Source organism: Triturus cristatus, chromosome 3_2, assembly GCF_964204655.1.
Source record: "Triturus cristatus chromosome 3_2, aTriCri1.1, whole genome shotgun sequence".
NCBI lineage: Eukaryota > Metazoa > Chordata > Amphibia > Caudata > Salamandridae > Triturus > Triturus cristatus.
Genome location: NC_140584.1, coordinates 342,654,680 through 342,675,137, shown reverse-complemented (window position 1 = coordinate 342,675,137; position 20,458 = coordinate 342,654,680). Strand labels below are relative to the sequence as shown.

At 43.9% G+C, this 20,458-nt stretch overlaps 1 protein-coding gene across 1 annotated transcript in view; it reads left to right on the top strand.

The window, feature by feature from the left end:
• Positions 1 to 830: 830 nt before the first annotated feature.
• CLIC4 (CLIC family member 4) overlaps positions 831 to 20,458 on the top strand; it is a 286,715-nt gene continuing 267,087 nt past the window's right edge. Inside the window, exon 1 of the mRNA XM_085647822.1 lies at positions 831 to 1,216. Coding sequence (XP_085503948.1) covers positions 1,139 to 1,216 — 78 coding nt within the window. The 5' untranslated portion in view covers positions 831 to 1,138. The remainder of the gene's footprint in view (positions 1,217 to 20,458) is intronic.

Here is a 20,458-nt window from a genome sequence, read left to right as displayed (position 1 = left end):
AACGGTTCCGTCATGCCACGACCGTTGGCGGACGCTCCGCCCACGCGGCGCTGTTTCCCCGCCTGTGCAGGGGGGACAACGCAACTGGGCGGAGTCATGACGGAACCGTTCCGTCATGAGCACAGCTCAACCGTGGCTCATGACGGAGCGGCTCCGTCATGAGCACAGCGCCACCGCGCTGCCCCCCGCACCCCCCCGCGCCGCAGCGGACTTCCCGCCGCGGCGAAGGGGTTAACAAAGAGGGGGATTGTAGTGTCTTGAGAATATGTGCGCTAGGACCCTTGTGGTTCTGGGCGGACTCATCAGAGGAATTACATAACCTGCTGGGAGCTGTTCAGGTGTGGTTGTTAATGGTTGTTAGGTAGGGCCGCGTGTGATCCTATGGTGAGGAATAAAATATCACAGAGCCCACTGTGTGGTGTGTTCATTATTTGGGACTGGGCGAGCCAATTTTGTCTTTTTTTGAGCACTGCAATCAGTTCCTGATAGCCACACGCTGGCCCAGTTAGGCTTCATAACAGACCTGTAGAGTCTTATCCTTTCACACGCTGGCACAGCACGACTCTTTTTGACAGACGGGAACAGTGCATTCCTCACAGACCGGCACAACCCATAGCGCGAAGCTTTCACAATGAGGCGTAGTCTTGCTATTTCTACATAGACTGGCACAGTGCAGGGGCACGGCCTGTTATAGTCTCAAAAGAGGCAAAGTCTAGTATATTAGTCACGGGCTGGCACCGATGGATCAAATTAGTCATTGGCTGGCACAGTGCCTTTTCCGTTTAACGTACTGCCCCTATTAGTCACTGGCTGGTGTGCAGTCTGGGCCCGTTATTTACCGCTGGTTTCTTCTGTGGGAGGAGAAAGAGGCGGGTCTCGCATGAAAGCAGGCGGGGCTCGGGCTGCTGCTAACGTGAGCATCCAGGGCAGCTGAGGAGGGGGATAACGGGAGGGGTTCGAGGACAAGGAGGGCGCCAGAAGGACTGTGGAAGGCCGGGACGAAGTGACACCAGAGGCCCAGAAGCGCGAGACTTGAGGTGGTAGTGAGAGGAGAGTGAGCCGTGAAGCGCTGTAGGTGCAGTGCGAGCCCCGTGGGACGGTTGGAGCGGCGCGAGCCCGGAGCAGCGCGCGCAAGGAAATGGCTCTTTCGGTGCCTCATAACCACAACGGACTGCGCGAGGAGGACAAAGACATACACATCGAGCTCTTCGTGAAGGTGGGTCTACTGGCCGGCTCTTTTTTATGCGCGAGCAGACTCAGGCGGCGCGGCTCTAAGTGATTGTGCAGGTCCCGCCAGGGCAGGGTATTATGCCGTGGAAAGGCCCCACCTCTTCTTCCACCCCCTCAAAGCACAAGAGGACATTTCATACAGCAGGCCAGACTAGTGCCTCCGGCTTCCCCAGCACCGCACTCGCGCCTTCACCATTTACAGCATGGCATTTCAAAAACACGCACTATAATTACTGCGCACACTGCTCGCGGAGATTGTATCCACAGAGAGATCTGTCCTGTCCTGGCAAGTGTGCTCCCCCCCGCAGACCACACCCAGAATCGGAAACTTCCAACAACTGTCCACTAGGGAACACCCCACACAAAGGCCAAAACGTTGTAGGATCATAGTGGACGCTTAGCCGCAGACTGCACACTCAGTGTGGTGTAATCGCAGACCGCACCCATATATTGTTACCCACAGTCAGTATGCATAGCGTCCCAGAAGAATACACCCATTATGGAGCACCACCACAGACCACACCTGGAAGCTACAGTTTTATTCAGACCACACTCTTAACTGCACCATGTTGGACAGCCTTGCACCATGCTTTGTCTTGTGCACACGAACAGGGATACCAAGAAAATCAATATGGGACAGTCTTTCGCACCAAGAAGAAGAGCTTTCATTTCCCTACAACGTACTCCTAGAGAAGACGCCAATTCATTACGCAGTTTTTCACTGTGGTGCATCCTTCCCTTCCCACCCAGTAGGCAGAACCATCATTTGTACAAATACACTCGGTTTTAAACGTGTTCTCATGTCACGCATGATGATCATGATGATAGATGGTTCACTCCACCCTTCCATCCAAATATTTCTGTTCCCTACAAATCACACTCGATGTAAGTAACCCCACGTGCCAAAAATGTGGCACCAGGCCCCGCAAAATACTTACACTATTGGACAATATTGACCTTCAGATCCCAAAAAAGTGCACCTCTCACAGCCACATCCACGATATGCAGCAAAAACGTGATCTAAAATTTCTTGACCACTCCAGATCCCTGTGGATGGCATTTGTTCTTGCACACACTTGGCTCATCCGAGTAGTGTTACAAAGGGGAACCCGCGTGTATATTATTGTGCTATCTATGTACCATATTTAGGAATATTGGTCTTCAATGAGGTGCAGCATGCCTCTATGGGTATCATGGGAAGTGGACACACGTCTGGACAGTATTCCTTCTCTGATGCCTAGCAGTTTAGGCTGGAGTGCTTCTTTTGTTATTCAAATACTGCTGCTTGTAATTGGCTCCTGTCTTTAATGGCACAGGAAAGCTAAAATTTATGCAATAGAAAATTACCCAGAGAATTATAAATGTTAAAGAAGTGGCAGGTTGAGTATTTCTACACAGTGCTCTTGCTGTCACGCTCATTACAAGTAAGCAATCCCAGACATGGGAGCAAACCTAACCAGTCTCCGCATATGACAAGTCATGGTAGTGGCAACTCATTTTAGCTCCACAACAGTCAGCTGGCTCTTCTGCCACCCCAGAGAGGATCTGCTTTTTAACTCACCTAACCATATTCAGATATTCAACATCACCCAAAGAGTCTAAATCCCCAAAATTACACCCAGCATGTTACCCTGGCTCATCACACCCGAGTGTGGGACATCCAATTCATTAAACTCAGCCTTTGACCTTCCCAGATTACCTTTCAAACAATGCGCCTGCAGATAACTTACCATTGGACTCCTAATTATGAGCAACCACCTGCTCGCCAGCATTGAATTGCTGTTCCCTCATATCTCACCTAGCATGGCGCAGTCCTGCTTCCTCTGGACTACAACACATACATTAGTTTATGTGCGTGATTCTCATGTCAAAGCTTTACATCACAAAGGGTCCTTTCATGCAAAACATTAGTTGGTTGCCCTGAGATTTTTGGGACTGTTCCTTGTAGGAATGAATACAGACGCTCAGAAAGCGTCTATCTAACACACGGTAAACTAGTAAAGGTGCATTTTGAGTTCGAATTTAGTCTTAAAAGGAAATGCGTTTTCTGACAAACTGCAGAAGCAGCGCAATTATGTTGTTTCGATGAAGTGTTGTAACTTATTGACCCCCTACTTAATACTGACTTCTTATACAGCACACACCTCCAATTAAAATCTCTACTGATTTCTAAATCACCGTACAGAGGAAAGGCTATGAACTTGTTAGCGACTGTTAGGTTTGGATGGCTATTGGCCCAGTCAACTGGTTTGCTTTCTTTTTGAGCAGTGTGGTGGATATGATGCTGAACAGCGTCAATCAATGTAGCGGCTGATTTTGATGTGACGTGAGCCAGCCTTTGATTCCTCATTGAATAAATATGACAGTCTTATAAAGCAGATTTTTCTTTATTTTGTGGTGTTCTAAGCATATCTACTGATGTCCTTTGCAGTAGTGCGTTCTGGAATCTTAGATGACTAGAATGTGGGCTACTTAGCTTTGTTTTGAACTGGTGTCAGTTGACTTGAACTTGCTGCTGGATGGGGTCTCAATGTATGCTCTCTCCTGAATAAATCTTCATTCAACATCTACTTCTGCCTACAACTTCTTTATGGGAGAGGAGTTACCTCCACATTTTGGCGACGATTTACCTGCGCATTTAAAGGCATATGAGACCTCAACAGCGAACTGCTACAAGAAGGCTTCGTTCCCTGCCCGACACTTCTCGACTCTTGAACGAAGATTGCGAAGGGCTGAGAGCGACTAGTTTTGTAAAACGAACTATTGCCACGAATGATCAAGTATCTACTTTTAACAACACATCTTGAAACGGTAGGATCTTCTCTTTTTACCTGGTTGCAGCGCGGTGTCTCGCTCCCCTTCCGCGGACTTCTGCGGCAGTTGTACTGAAATTCAGGAGCCTACGCCCTCGCCATCTTTATTGGGCGGAGTCTCGGAACAAAGTATTAGTTTGCGCATGCTCGAGTCATATGTGTGTCCTTTTTCTTCTCTTCGTTGTTGTAACGCGCAACTGCAACACTGAGAACACGTAATCTCCGCGCATGCTCACTGTGGTTACAAGACTTTCAGTGACTCAAAAAATTGATGTCCTGCTTTCACGTTGCGGTATCACACAAATAGAGCGTTGTTGAAGAAAGTTATAACAAGCAGAAGTCTAGAGGGAAAACGCTTTGACTGCGCATGCTCACAACACGTGTTAAAAGAAAGGAAGTTTACAGCCTTTTCTATACTCCTCATGTGCACAGTTACACATTTTGGATACAGCGCTGATGCACACAGCTTAGTGTAAAGCACAGTTGAGAGGATTTTGATGTATTTTTGGTTTATTTGTAGTTATTGCAACTACCCTCTTGGCTAGTGTATGACTTGGTTTGACGAACACCGTTTCTCTTAGCTCAGAATATTACAGTACATATTTCACGCTGATGCGCACAGCAGATGTGCACAGTTTTCTGTTTTATCTCAATGATGCACACAGTTTTCAATATCAATATAAGACAATTGTTTCTATTTATTTCTGTTTAATTAATTTAACGTTTATTACTTTGTCTTCTCTACTATACTTTTTCTGTCAAGATGCAGAATGTCACGGCACCCCCGTTTTTTCTCACTGCTCCAGGTGATCCACCTCTTTCTTGGCAGAAATGGAAAAAAGTATTTGCGCATTATGCACGAGTTTGCGGCACTTCCTTGAGTGCAGAAAGGAAAACATCTCTTCTCATGCACTGTTTGGGCTCTGAAGGGCAAGAGGTATTTGAACATCTCCCTGATCTATCTGATAGTGACGGGGCATCTCTTAATGAGTATGAGATATGCATAAAAAAGCTTGATCTACATTATCTGCCTAAAATAAGTACTGTCCTTGAGCGTTACCATTTTGGTAGGAGAATGCAGAGGGAGGATGAATCGGTGCAACAATACATCACAATTCTACGGAAGTTAGCATCAACTTGTAATTTTGGTGCTAACTTGGAGGAACGCTTGAGGGATCAGTTCATGTTGGGTTGTGTTCAAGATAAGACTAGGGATGCCTTGTGGCAAAAAGACAATCCTACACTTCAAGAAGTTATAACGATAGCTAAGAGCCATGAACACTCAAAAGCTTGTGTTGATGTCATAAAGAAGGACTCTTCTGTTGAAAAGAAAGAGAGTTCTTATGTTAAGGGGATCACGGATAAGTCGGAGGACAAATCTGTGAAATAAAAACCCAAAAATAGTGTTCCTCAGAAAACAACATCTCAGAAGGGTTTTCAGGGGAAGTGTTTTAGGTGTGGAGACTCGGGTCATTTGGCCAATTTCAAAGACTGCCCTGGGTGGAAGACCATTTGTAAGATTTGTAACAAGAGGGGTCATACTTCTAAATGCTGCAGGTCAGGCAAAAGCCAAAAGAAAGTCAGTGAGGTTGATCTCTTCGTAGAAAATGATGATGAAGAAGAGATTGTAGTTTCTCAAATCTTAGGGGAGTCTTCTGATGGTCCTTACGAAGTGGTACTAATCAATGACGCTCCTGTCAATGTGCTTTTTGACTCTGGAGCAAAGATAACACTAATACCGAAAACCTTTTATGACAAAAGTTTGTTGGGGAAGGTGTCTCTTACGAAACCCGACATTAAGCCCAAAGGGTATGGTGGGGTCACGATAGATTTATTAGGATGTTTCTGGGGAACCATTGATTTTAAAGGTAGGATCATTCCTGGGAAAATGTATGTTTCCATGAAGGGTGATTCGCTTATTAGCTGGTTTCACCAGAGAGATCTTCGTATCTATCTTGATCCTAATGAGAAACCCTCTGTCTGTTTGAAACAGTGCTTAATTTGGGCCGGAGCTTTCCGGTGCTCAGCCCCGGCTCTTAATTCACAGGACCGGGTCTATAAAGTTTTCCTTCCATGGGTGGGTGGCCTGATAATTATTAAAAATAAATGTACCTGTCCTTAAGGGTGGCAGCCTGGTATGTCTTCACAGGCTAGCCCACCCAGGTCCACGCATGATGATACTGCATCTTCTTCACGTTAGTGATGCCACATGTCTGCTTGTTACGCAGACCGTCATGTTTAGTCAATTTTGCTGGCGCAGATTTGATAATTTTGTCTGACGCCTGCCTCCGGGCTCCCGTAGCTGAACAGGGGCGAGGCAAGTTGGAGCTGCGCAGGTGCAGGATGAAGTTTTCTGCAACAGCACAAAACAATGAAGAGCAAATTAAAAGTGCGCACTCCTCGATGCCTAGATATAAAATCGGCTGGCCATATTCTGCCCTCGTCGTTGTGGTTGAGATAGAGAGACTAATCGGCATGGGACCCTTGCTGCTTGCTTGAAGACTTCCATATTTGGCAAAGCACAGGCACGTAAATCAGGCAGTCGAGACAACGATGGTTATGTACAATTTGCAAAAGGTAGGTGTGTGTGTGTGTGAGTGTGTTCCCTGATTTAAAAAAAAAACAGAATGATCATGAGCGGGTGCAGGAGGGAGCCCGGGCACTTTACTACAATTCACTTTTTCCCCATTTACACTGGCAGTTTGTCTGAGTAACGTCATTTTAGGGGGATGTTTAATTCTAATCCATGTTATAAAAATGTATATACATGCTCACCTGTTGAAATGATAAATCTCTTAATTTTAAATGGCAAACAAAGGAAACCAATGTAATGTGTAGTTTCCTGAAGGGAACATTGCAACAGACAAAAAGCCATTTGTACCATTTACCATGAGGGAAAGGTATTTAAATCAGATTATTTTAGTTCCTCTTGTTCTACATTTCGATCCCAAAACAATGACAACATTAAAATTCATTACAGTTTTTATTTAAAAGAAGTAGTTGCACAATGTAGGCTGTCTTTAGCTTTGGAGACAGAGCGGTTTCTATATATTAATTAAATTTTTTAGGAAAAATAAAACGTGTGGTGAAATATGATCTTATATGATTTTATCATGCGATATAAAACCCATATGAAAACCTAGAAAATACTATTATTTGCAAACATTCATAGTAGATTAGCTTGAAGTGGGAACCTTAAAAGCATGCATGCCCTGTGATCTGTTTTAATATGTAGCCCTGGAAAGCCCTGTTTCTACCATGTGCAGCAGCTGGGCTGGAATGTGGCATGTTCCAACCGCTCTCCTTCCATAAAGAGCAGAGGGGAGATGCTGAGGCCAGAACTCATCCCATTGCTGCCTCCCTCACAGTGACTACCCGGTGTATGACCCAGAGGCAACAGACTGTGTTGCCAGTGCTTATTTGGAGGTGGGGATCGCTACGTGAAACCCACAACCACCAGCACTGATTTTAGGGGACCAACATTTATTCTACTTCGACAAACTTTGAACCAGAGCCTCAGAGAGGAAAAACACAAAAAGGGGAAGAGAAAAACGGAAAAACACTGACAGAGAGAGAGAGAGAGTAAGGAAGAAAAGTAATCTTCACAAATGAGCTGTAGAGGCAGGGAGTGTCTGGTGGTCGATTAAAGAGGCTTGAGGTACAATCAAAAGTCGCATTCTTTTCATTTAGCACCCCAACGCTTCAAGACTCTGGCGGAGGTCGTCTGAGGTAAAATTTTAGCCCCGGCACTTCTTCTTTTACAAATGTAAGGTTTGAAAGAGTTAACTCCGGTGAGTGTTGTTGATTATTTTACTCCGGACTGTTTTCAAGAGTGAGTTGGGTTGTTTGAAAAAATATGTACATCATATTTTATTAAAAAAGAATGTTATACCGAAAGTTGCGAAAGTAAGAAACGTGCCTCTCCTAGTGAGAGATAGTATGAAATGTGAGTTGGACAAACTTTTAAAGAAAGGCATTATTCAAGAGGTTGAGGCAAGTGAATGGGTTTCTCCAGTGGTTATGGCCCGACAGGCTAATGGGGAGGCCCAGCTTTGTGTTGACTTGAAGGAGCTTAATAGGGCGGTCATTGTAGATCACTATCCCTTGCCATACATCACTGAAATGTTGTCCGCTCTTGAAGGAGCAAGATACTTCTCTTCGCTGGATTCAACCTCGGCTTACCACCAGGTTAAAGTCCATGCTTCTTCTCAGGACCTCACTAGCTTTGTGACTCCCTTTGGGACTTTTAAATATGTCAGGATGCCTTTCGGACTTGTTTCGGCAGCCTCTGTCTTTCAGAGAGTCATGGAAGGCATACTGGGAGGTCTCGAAGGGGTTAAGGTGTATCAGGATGATGTTCTCATTTTTGGGGCGGATCTTAATCAACACGATTTAATGTTGAGGCGTGTGCTTGGTCTTTTACAGGAATCTGGACTTGCGCTTCGGGCTGAGAAGTGTAAATTCAAAGTTGAGGAAATAGAATATCTTGGTCATGTTGTTTCAGCGGCTGGTATCAGACCAAAAAATGCTTTAGTCAAATCCATTCTTGACTTGCGTTCACCATCAAACAAAGAGGAATTAGTAAAATGTTTGGGGATGGCAGAATTCTATCACAAATTCATTCGGAACTTTGCTGCAAAAACTGAAGCTTTGAGGTGTCTTTTGAAGAGGGGTTGCGAGTTTGTCTGGTCGCAAAGTTGTGAGGAAGAATTTGTTGGCATCAAAAGGGATCTCAGTAAAGCTCCGTCTCTCAGTAGCTTTGATCCTACAAAAATTTCCTATCTTATGACTGATGCGAGTTCAACTGGGCTGGGGGCTGTACTATTAAAGAAGGTTGATGGGGAAGAAAGAACAATCTTGTTTATCTCCAGGCCTTTAAGGGGTGCAGAATGTCATTATTCTGTTGTGGAGAAAGAGGCTCTTGGTGTATTTTGGGCTATTCGTAAGCTAAGGAAGTTTTTGTGGGGCAAGGAATTCAGGGTTCTGTCAGATCACAAGCCTCTGAAAGAAGTTTTTACTAAGAAGGGCATTGACTTTGTTTCTCATCGGATTCGTAAATGGGTGGTAGCTCTTCAGGAATTTGAGTTTGATGTTTCCTATTTACCTGGTGCAAACAATGTGGTTGCTGATTGTCTTTCGAGACTTGGGTCAGTTAGTGATAATGATGTTGTTGATGTAGAATGGTTTGGTTGTGAGTGTTTTGAAGAAGAGGTTAATGTGTGTTTGATTACTGAAGGAATAATCTCTGAGAGCGAGTGGAGGCAATGTCTTGTGGGTGATGATATTTTGCACAGGGTCATCACCATGGTGAAAGATGGTTGGTGTGAAAAGAAAGATTGTAGCGAGGACCTCAGGGGTTTTTGGAATGTGAAAGAAGAATTAGCTCTGGTAGATGGACTCTTGTTACGTGGAAGTAAACTTGTTCCCTCTACTTCACTAAGAAGTAAACTGGTTGATAATGCTCATGCATCTCATATGGGCATTGCTAAAACCAAAGAAAGAATTAGGGAAGCATACTGGTGGCCAGCCATGGATGTTTTCGTGGAAAGGATTGTTCGAGATTGTGTAAAATGTGCGGATTGTGACAAATTGCTTAAATGCAGAACGCAACCCATGGTTGTCAGATAGCAAGCTGTCAGTCCTTGGTCAGACATCTCGATAGACATTTTAGGGCCGGTAAGGTTTAGTTCTCAAGATAGATATGTCATTGTCTGTATGGACCTCTTTTCTCGGTGGCCAGTGATTAAGGTGGTCAATTCAGTTGAGGCAGTTGTTGTAATTGAATTCTTAGATGAGATTTTTGAAAGTGAGGGATTTCCACAAACAATTCTGTCAGACAATGGTGTACAATTTACTTCAGGATCGATGCAAGAGTTTTTGGCTTCAAGAGGAATTAAGCATAAGAGGTCTACTTTGTATCACCCGCAATGCAATGGTGTGGTAGAGAGATTTATCAAAGTATTGAAGGAATCCATGCAACAAGCAAGGTCTGCTGGTGAAAATTGGGAGATTGCGTTAAAGAAAAAGGTCAGGGAGTATAGGTTCACTCCTCATTCTTCCACTGGGGTGGCTCCTTTTTGTTTGTTTAAGGGTAGGATGGCAAATACTGAAGCTGTCCCATTGTGGGTGTGTGATAAGAGATCCTTGGTGTGTGATAATGTGGGAGGCACGGATGGTTGGAGAGAAAGAGAGAAAAGAAAAATGGATGAACGGAAAGTTCGATATGATGGAAGAAAAGCTGTGAAGAGTACTGTTGTTGGTCTTGGTGATTGGGTTAAAATCAAATCTCCTAGGAAAACAGGAGGTATCTCCAAGTTCAGCAAGCCTTTTCAGGTCCTCAAGGTGTTTAAGAATGCTATGAAGACAAGTGATCATAAAATTTGGAACCTGAGTAGGATTGCGAGACTTCGCCCTGGCACCTCTTTTGATGGTACTATTGTGCCTCCTACACAGTCTGGTTCTAATGAAAGACCATCCAGACCGATTTGTGTGAAACGTGTTCCTCTGAGATTGCAAGATTGTCTTCCTTAGTGGTGTTATTGCCTTGCTGATATTTTATGTGTCTTGTTATGTAGCATTTTTATTTTAATTTTCTTTATTTTGTTTTCTCTGATATGGTTTCAAATTATTAATTTGTGAAAGGGGGAGGTGATGTGGTGTTCTAAGCATATCTACTGATGCCCTATGCAGTAGTGGGTTCTGGCATCTTAGATGATTAGAATGTGGGCTACTTAGCTTTGTTTTGAACTGGTGTCAGTTGACTTGAACTTGCTGCTGGATGGGGTCTCAATGTATGCTCTCTCCTGAATAAATCTTCCTTCAACATCTACTTCTGCCTACAACTTCTTTATGGGAGAGGAGTTACCGCCACAGTTGCCCTGTGATTTTTGGGGCTGTTCCTTGTAGGAATGAATACAGATGCTCAGAAAGCGTCTATCTAACACACGGTAGACTAGTAAAGGTGCATTTTGAGTTCGAATTTAGTCTTAAAAGGAAATGCGTTTTCTGACAAACTGCAGAAGCAGAGCAATTATGTTGTTTCGATGAAGTGTTGTAACTTATTGACCCCCTACTTAATACTGACTTCTTATACAGCACACACCACCAATTAAAATCTACTGATTTCTAAATCACCGTACAGAGGAAAGGCTATGAACTTGTTAGAGACTGTTAGGTTTGGATGGCTATTGGCCCAGTCAACTGGTTTGCTTTCTTTTTGAGCAGTGTGGTGGATATGATGCTGAACAGCGTCAATCAATGTAGCGGCTGATTTTGGTGTGACGTGAGCCAGCCATTGATTCCTCATTGAATAAATATGACAGTCTTATAAAGCTGATTTTTCTTTTTTTTGGTATTGTTTTTTTATTGTCATCTTTTCTCGGAGATTGATTCAGGTTTTTTGGGAAACTGGGTGGCAAAATTAAGCTGGTGTTTATTTTTGTGTGGATTTCAGTGGTGTTTTCTCAGGGTTTTACAAACCTTTTGTAGTCTGTGCTAATCAGCGTTTATTCAGCTGCCTAACCCCCCAAAATAAACTACACTGTGTTTTCTAGTTTATGCAATGGACATATGTTAGACTGCTTTAAGCATAGAAAGTCTGTGTATTGCATACTCGCATCAATCTCTCTCACATAGTACTTCTCACACCTACTCTGTCCTGTTTACAGGACTATTAATGGACTAAAAATGTAAGAGAGCTTTAATTAACACGTTTCAGGACACAGTTGGGCTCATTCACCTACTCCATACTGATTATTTATTCATTGTAGGGATGGTCAACCCTGCCAATAGCATAGTACCTGTGAAATGTTTAAAATTGTGAATTACATCAGATATATTTGTAGTTCTACATTCTAAGGCACACACAACCTGATGCTTGCTACTGCTTTCCTACACTCCTTGCCTGACCCTATTAAGGTGGTGGTGTTATTGTGTGGAAATTTATAGCTGGCAAATGGCTGCAAGGAAAAAGTCTCACTTTAAGTCAGTCCTGACCTTTAAACAGACATCATATTATATTCTTGGGCTTGACATTTTGCTTTTAACCTTGTAACCATGGACTCAAAACCCCCAGCAGTGAAGTGCAGTTGGGTAAAAAACTATGATTAGCTGAAGGTATCACACATAGCAACGGGGCACCTTGCAACTATGAATTTTGTTATCCTGTGGAAAGTCATGTTTTCACCTCTACCTCATGTTGATGGCCACAGTATTCTTTGCACTGTTACCTGTCACTACACCTTGCATTGATGGTTTTAAACCGGGGGTGTTTGACAGGTCACCTACTATCTATCAATACTGACGTCTTAAAAAAGGATGCTGATGTATCAAAGGGATTTACCTATTCTGTGGGCAAATGTGATAGTACATATTGGCCAAGATTCTTATGAGCCAGCCATTTCTCCAATCAGTGAAATAATTAAGCACTGCCAAAAGGTAAAATATGCCTTTATTATTCCCAGATTTTATATAGTGTATAAAGTAATTACATGGGATCTAAAACATGCTTCTAAACCTTGCATCTTTAGTCCAAGCACACAAAACTGGAAGGAACAAAAGGCAAAATGAAACAAGATTTTAGTGTCGTACGGTAACAAAACTCAAGCAGAATAATATTAGACCAGTATTTCTCACTTCTTTACCTTACAATACAAAGTTACATTGTGTTAGCCTCTCCAGGAGGAAATAAAAATAACTCCTTCTTTCTCACTTTCCGTTCTTTGAATGACATTTTAGTTTTTGGTTGTACAGGTGTTTGTGTCTACACTGATGAGGACTGTTTCCTTTTCAGTAGGGTTTTATCGTTTATTACAGGATTAAACCTAAAACAGGATAACCTAGGTATAATCGTAGCCCAACACGGGTTTGCTATGGAAAAAGGCTGAATAATCGTAGCCCAACACGGGTTTGCTATGGAAAAAGGCTGAAATAAGTCACATGCATTTATATTGTGGTATGAAGGGTAAAAAGGTTAGTTTAGTAATATCAAAGATTTTTTTTCTTTTTAAAATATTAATAAAAAATTGACACATGATTAATGTTGAAGAGCAACTGCAATCTTTCCATATTCTACTGCCCACCTTGTGGAACATACCCATCTTTTTAGTGATGATAGCGGGACGCCCAGGACATATTGTTTGGGGTCACGGTCAAACAAGCATTGTCAAATCCAGTAGGTCTGAAATTGGTGGTCAGCTTTTTAGTTTTGTCAATGTGTGGATTGTTTTGGCATGGTTTTTGTAAAACCTTATTGGTGTAGGAGCTGCCGGTCCCTAACCATTATAACAAGCATTGGCAAAAGCAAACACTTTTTTTTTGGTCTCAAAAAGAATGCACTGCCACAGTAGTTACTGGCATTGAACAACACTACTTTGTGTGCTGATATGCAGAATGCTGTCACTCACAGTGAAGCCAGCTGATACAGAGAGAGGGACAGAATTTTAATAAACACAAAAGGTCACGGTCAACGCCAGCCCAAATTAGGGGCACAATTATTTTTAAAAAAAGTCTCTAAAGTGCACCCATGGTATAAGACCTTGCATTAAGTGCAGCTATACGGCTTTCGTAAATTCCCAAAAATGTACAGAAGTACGGCAAGAAATAGTACTCCTAGAAAATATTTGTGAACTACATTTTAGCATGAGCAAATATGCATGTGTAGATTTGCTCATGCGAAAATCTGAGTGTTTTCAAGTTCACTTTCCCTCCATCCACTTTTTTCCCAACTCTGAAAGAAGGTTTACATCTGCCATTGTCAAGAGTAAATTTCAAACATTTCTCTGTCTGGAAATAGATTAGAGAAGAGTTGCTGAAAACCCTTAAAACATGCAAGTAAGTAGGTTTGCACAGACTCAAAAGGGCATTCTATCCCTGGAGCTATTGCTTACCACTTCCTTCAGCCCCAGTTTTTAGATCTACAGAAATGTGGCACCATAAGGGGATTTCAAGTATTTAAACACTACTATGTATGAGCCCTGGCTTAATCAGAGAGTCTATATCAGAGCCCTATATAATGAGATTGCTGCCATAATTTGTTTCTGCACTACATGGCACCAAAGGGGCAAGTGGATTTGGTTACAGGACAAGTAGATTTACGAAGCAACCTGCCCCATGGTCCAGTTGATATTTTATTAAATTCCACACCCCTGCCCCAGTCATCTTTTGAACAAAGCTGTATTTTATCAGTCCAACAATTTAGTTACACTATCATAAAATATTTTACACATTTATAAACCTAATGAGTCTGTCAAACACATCTCGGTTCAAGTTTTCTTAAGTAATAGTGGGTAGGAATTAAGACTAATATAGCACCGTGCAGTTGGAATAGGAGGTGAAGGCAGCACCTTAACTCATGAATTTCAGGATTTGTTTTAGTTTTTATGCAGAAGTCATTGTTAACATAATACAACAAGCATTGGCATGGCCAATAGGTCTCGCCCATGGGACCTTATAAGCGTATAGCCATGCAGCACATTATCGTGGGTGCTGTGCCGCTAGGGATTGAATAGGTATGCAATTACAATACAGGGGTTATGCAGTCTGATTCAGTCTGGTTCAGGAATGCATGCTTGCTTGATACATGGAATGGAAAGTGTGTCAATTAAAGTGCATAGTTTAAAACATTTTGCATCAGACCCCTGTTGCCGCCAAGCCTTGCAACGAGGTGGATGCTGGGAAGTGGCAGCAATAACACAGAGGGTGGCAGGGGCGGTGCAAAACACTGGTAGGAGTTCTAAAACAAGCTACCACCAGCCCTGTTCTAGGCAATCCGCCTCCACACAACTCAGTAATTAAATTAAACAACAAAAGCAGTCCTTTTTGAAATTAGTAGTAAGTCATTTGCTCCTGTTGTGATAGTGCCGCTCAAAGTGCCAAATTAAAAAAATGCTGCAAGCATGATAGAAACACTATTATTATTCTGAAGTTTAAGCACCTTGGACATCTGTAACCCTAAAACATGCAATCACGAATCCAGTGCCACACTCCGTACAGTACTTACAGTTTCTGCCTCCACCTCAGACACCTTTTGGCCATTTATTCTCCTCTTGGATGAATTCTTCCCCGTCCACACAACCCCAGCTGTACACCACCCACTATCTTTCTCATGCTCTGAAGCGGAGACACTTTCAACATTGATTCCTGAGCTGTTCAAAGGGAGATTCATTGAAAAGAGATAATCCATGAGAGTAGAAAGAGGACTGGGCATTCGAAGAGGATGATGAAGAAACCAATTCCCTATCAAATACATTATAATACAATAAATACAGTATGATCAAGATCATTTTATGATGACTGGGAGGACTGTGGCGTATTGGAGACGAAACGAGCAGCAAGCATTCAGCCCATTAGCACTGTCTAGGGAACTGTAGTGTGCTATGACAAGAGCAATCACAGGCAAGCAGGAAACTGTGGGGCCATTAAATGGAAAAAAAAAAAAAGAGTGCGGCAAGGAATGGTAGTGTGCTATGTTGAGAGTGGCCACGGGCAAGCAGGAGACGCGCATGTGTTTGCTTGAGAGGAGAGAGAACGTGGAGACAGGGATTGGAGGATGCGACTGGCGCGTTAATGGAGAGGCAAAAAGGAGACGGAGAGGGCGGAGCGAGTGAGTGGGCGAGGACAGAGGCGCGTGCATGTGTTTGCTGGCCCGGGAGTGGTGCGTGCGTGCGCAGTCTGCTCTATTTCGAAGCACATACTCGTGCTTGTGGCGTGCCCCTGCGTGCTCCTGCAAGGTGTATGCCCACCACAAGCACGAGTATGTGCTGCTGAACAACGGCTAAAGGTCTCCTATCAGCGCATGCGCGCTGCGTAGGCGAGACCTAAAAAGGAGTACTTCTACTTGAATGACAAACAACAGATAAAGTCAGTAATTACCAGGTTCTCAAATAAGTGGCGCAATGCCAGATGCGACGTATTTCATGGAATCGTGGGTAAGAGTGGATATTAGATAGGTCGTGGCGATGCGCCCTGTCTCAGCCTCCCTGATAAGGGCCTGGTAAATGAACCTGTGCAAAAAGATGGGTTGAGAATACATGTGTGACAGGAAAAACGCGCAGTATGGCAGCCTGCGATATAAAGGCGAATGCTAGACACGATGTGTGGTCAGCGGGGAGTATGCAGAGGGCATGCGAGTAAAGCAATGATCAGAAATTGGAGTGTGGAAACTATGTAGTGAAACATTGGGTGCCCAGCACATTGGTAGGACAGAAGACAGACTGGCCGAGTGAGTGGGGCCTCCATGGATGCGTGAAAAAAGTGAATGCACGAGTGTGGCGCAACCAGGGTGCAAAAGGTAAAGGTAAATGAACCCCGGGCAGAGACAAAAAAAGAAAAAGAAAGTAAAACCGCGGAGGCAGACATTTGTCCTCCTTGACACGTGGGTGACAGACAGTAGAAGCGGGGCACTAACAAAGTGTGGAAAGTAAAGAAACAGAAGGGCAAAGGGAGTGGAGACGACAGCTTTAACCGTGCAGGCAGGCAATGGACCTCCTTGACATATGGGTTACAAACTGTATATGCGGGGCGCTCACCGGGTATGAAAAAGTGAATACACAGAAAACAAACAAACGTAAAGGAAAGTGTAACCATGCAGGCAGCCAATTCTCCTCCTTGACACATAGGTTACAAACAGTGAATGCGGGGCGCTTAGTGTGGATAAAAACCGACCAAGGGCGGGTGTGCTCGTCATATAAATAACGTGCCAGCAGGTAAGTCTGATAAAATGTAAAAATATATCGTAACCAGGAAATAGGAACCAGAAACAGATAAGAACTGTTAAAAAGGTGTTCGGCCATAAAACAATGCAGTGCCCGATGTAAATGCAGGATCGTACATGTGGACGGCAAAGGGCGCGGTGCCTCTGGTAGGACCCGAATAACAAAAGGGGCAACCCGGTGTCCCTCAGAACCTGGGTATAAAGTTTATAAAAAAAGTGGTTCTGTCGGGTTCTCAAGAGTTATTTTATATGCGCACAAAGTATCGCAAAGCCCAACTATTCACAGGGCATGAATATCACACGCACCTAAACACATGTACAAATTTATCGGGAATAATCACAATAACACATTAAATGCATATCCACTTTGCATTTTATCCAAATTAATTCATTCAAATATGTTAATTTTTCAAAGATACAAAAGCGACTGTTTGCAATGGGTGAAATATATGGTGCTCAAGTGACATATGTGCTTAAGTGAAAAAACAATTTGTGCAGTATATACAGGGTGGTTCAGGATTTATATACAGGGGACAGGACAAGGTTTCTAATGGCCAGACTCATAACCATCAGCCCTGGTTGCTATTAATGCTCCTTTTGGTATGCAGGGCCTTGGTTGGTCTGAGCCTTGTATCGTCGACGTTTCAACCCATGATGTGCTCCTTTCGGTACTCACTGCGGGTCTTCATAGGACTGTCTGCGGAGGGGGCGGGGTTATTTGCTACAGCCTAGTCTGGACCAAAGGTGGTTCTGGCTGCGTGTGCCCCTAAGTGGCTCCTGGCGGGAATTTTCTGCAAGGACCTTGGCATGTGAATGGCTGAAGTCCAAGTTGAATAGCGAAGTAAGTCGTCTACGGAGGAGCAGGCGTCGGTCCTGCTGCAACACAGTGGGTAAATCCTATGATATTCATGCCCTGTGAATAGTTGGGCTTTGCGATACTTTGTGCGCATATAAAATAACTCTTGAGAACCCGACAGAACCACTTTTTTGATAAATCTGATAGGACCCGTGCAGGATGTATCCGGATAAATACCTTAAGCGAAGTTCGTCAGCGTCTAGGACCTGGATCCAAGGTCAGAACCAGCCAAGTGACTGCACAGCATCCTATTTGTACTAATATGCAACACGGGAAGCGAAGTATAGAGACAGAAGAAAGACGGCCCGGGGCGTGCAGTGGCTCGTGGAAACCGGGGATGTATCCACTCTCTACTTTCCGTCCTGCGTGGGATCCATATAATAGAGTCTCAGCTAGCGTAGCGCCCCTGTGCTGCAAAAGAGGGATCACGAATGGTCTAATGTGAACAGAAACGGCAGTGAGACACATGATAAGAAGATGTATGGGGCAATAAAAAAGTGTCTCGCACCAACATGACCGTGTGTCGAAAAAACTCCAACAGTCAATTAAATGAGATGCGGACAGCCAAATGTAAACAAAGTGGACCAAGCGCTGTCGTAGTGAAAATGGCGCTAGGAATCCCCAGCACACAAATAGATGTGTGTAGAGGTTGAACCCGCACCGACTATGTTAAGACAAGCGCTAAACCACAAGCGCGGCCCCGCAGCCGCTAAAGTTTATTGCGAGATGGAGATGGGGAGCAAGAGGTGAGTCCGCGAGTCGTGCGTGCGTGCTTGCGCACTCTGCTCTTTTTCGAAGCTCATACTCGTGCTTGTGGCGTGCCCATGCGCGCTCCCGCAAGGTGTATGCCGCCACAAGCACTGGTATGTGCTTCGAAAAAGAGCTGAACGACGGCTAAAGGTCTCCTATGCCGCGCATGCGCGCTACGTAGGCGAGACCTAAACAGAACAATTGCTGGATAGAATGCAGAACAATGTCATACATTCACCCCAGTACAGAGATCTGGGCCTAAATCCATCGTTTTTTTGCTCACCATGCCAGTTTGGACCCAGCCATATGCAAATCAGTCTTGACCCTGCGCTCAATGGGAACAGTCCAGCCCGAACTGCCAGGCCTGGTCCTCCCTGGACTGGAAACAAGCATCCTAGGACCGGTTTCGGGCTTTCAGCGCTCATCAGCCAGGATAGCTTGACTCCAGTGGCATGGAGAGCACGGAACCCACGTCTGGGCATAGCCGTCCCACTCGGGGTGACAAATGCAACAAGCATTGAAAATGCAATGGGTTTCGCCTTTGATTAAGTTAAAGCTATTTGCTTTGCTATTGGTATTGTATAGCAAAGCAAACAGCTTTAACTTAATCAAAGGCGAGACCTATTGCATTTTTAATGCTTGTTTTTTTAGTTTTATATAGCTCAAACTCGACCCGTCCGTATCAGAACGCTTTGCATGAGCACCAGTTGCGTTACAGACGGACACATTCATTATTGTGAGGTACGGGGAGATTAGTGATTTGCCCAGAATCACAGGATGTGGAGTGTCCCAGCCGAGATACTTAAAAGGTCCCAAAAGCGAGACCTATTGGCTTTGCCAATGCTTGTTTATGTACCCATCAACTCTTCATACACTGCTGCCAGTCTTATTTTGTATGAATCTACCTTTATGCTTTTTTTGTATGTCCAATAAATGTGTGGCGAGCTACGAGACATGGGTCAGCTGAGAGAAAAGACTACAACTTTTTTAAAGGAAAAAAATAACTGAATGAGACCCTTCTTCACGTTATTAAGTTTTATAAGATAACAGTTCCTCGTCAGATCAATACTGGTAACGCCCATCTCCTACTTTGAACAATATTTATATATATTTTTTAATTATAGTATGTACACTGATGCACCCATCAAGAGGGCGTCCCTCATGAGTATTCATGTCGAGTGTAGGTATAACTACGCCCATGTAAGGAAGTGACTCATACGTGGTCTCTCATTTATTCCATGACAGTGAAAGGTTTTAGCGCAGTTATGTGTTGGCCTGAGGGACTACTAATTCTATAGAGATTGGATACTTTAATTCGGACCATCAGAAATCACATTCGGACGCACAAAACTATGTGATTTCTTCATCAGAGTAAAGCAGTCACTTCTTAGATTTCACGTCCAATTGTAGAATTATTCCAAAGGCACCTTGCACTAAATATACAGATAATGTCAACACTAATAGTACGGTAGAAAGAAAAATCAATAATGCGGCTGTTAACATTAAGTCAATGTGGCGTAAAAACAATACATTTTGAGATTTAAAATCGGGTATACTTTATACTATCAGCTAATGCAACGCACGTGTTTTAAAACCCAAAATACCACCTTCGTGTACCACCTACAACTTAGCATCAAAGTTATTACAATGCAAGTCAGTGACCATATACAACTCCAGCTGTCACAAATTACCGCTCTTGGGTGTCAACAAATATTGGATGTATGTTTTAAACCTCGAGTACTGAGCGGCAATTGTTTGCAAGTGTGAGTTTAAACAAATGGCCAACCCCCAGCAGAGAATAACGGGACATTTAAAGAAGTACCGCTATTTTTAATTTGCTTTCTAATGAAGTCCCACTGGTTTACTCTCCCCTCGCCTGGCAACAAGTCATGCACAAACACATCCGAGGCGCACACCCAGCAGTGACCAGCACACCGCTGTGCCCTCCCACCACGACCCTGCAGGCACACTATTGCGGGCTGAGGTGTGGGTGTCAGAGGGGATTCTCAGTACTGGCTGCAGGAAAGTCCGAGGCCTGTCCCGGCTCAGCTCGGAGCCTCCTTCCCGCTGCACCCCAGAGACACTGCCCAGCCCAGC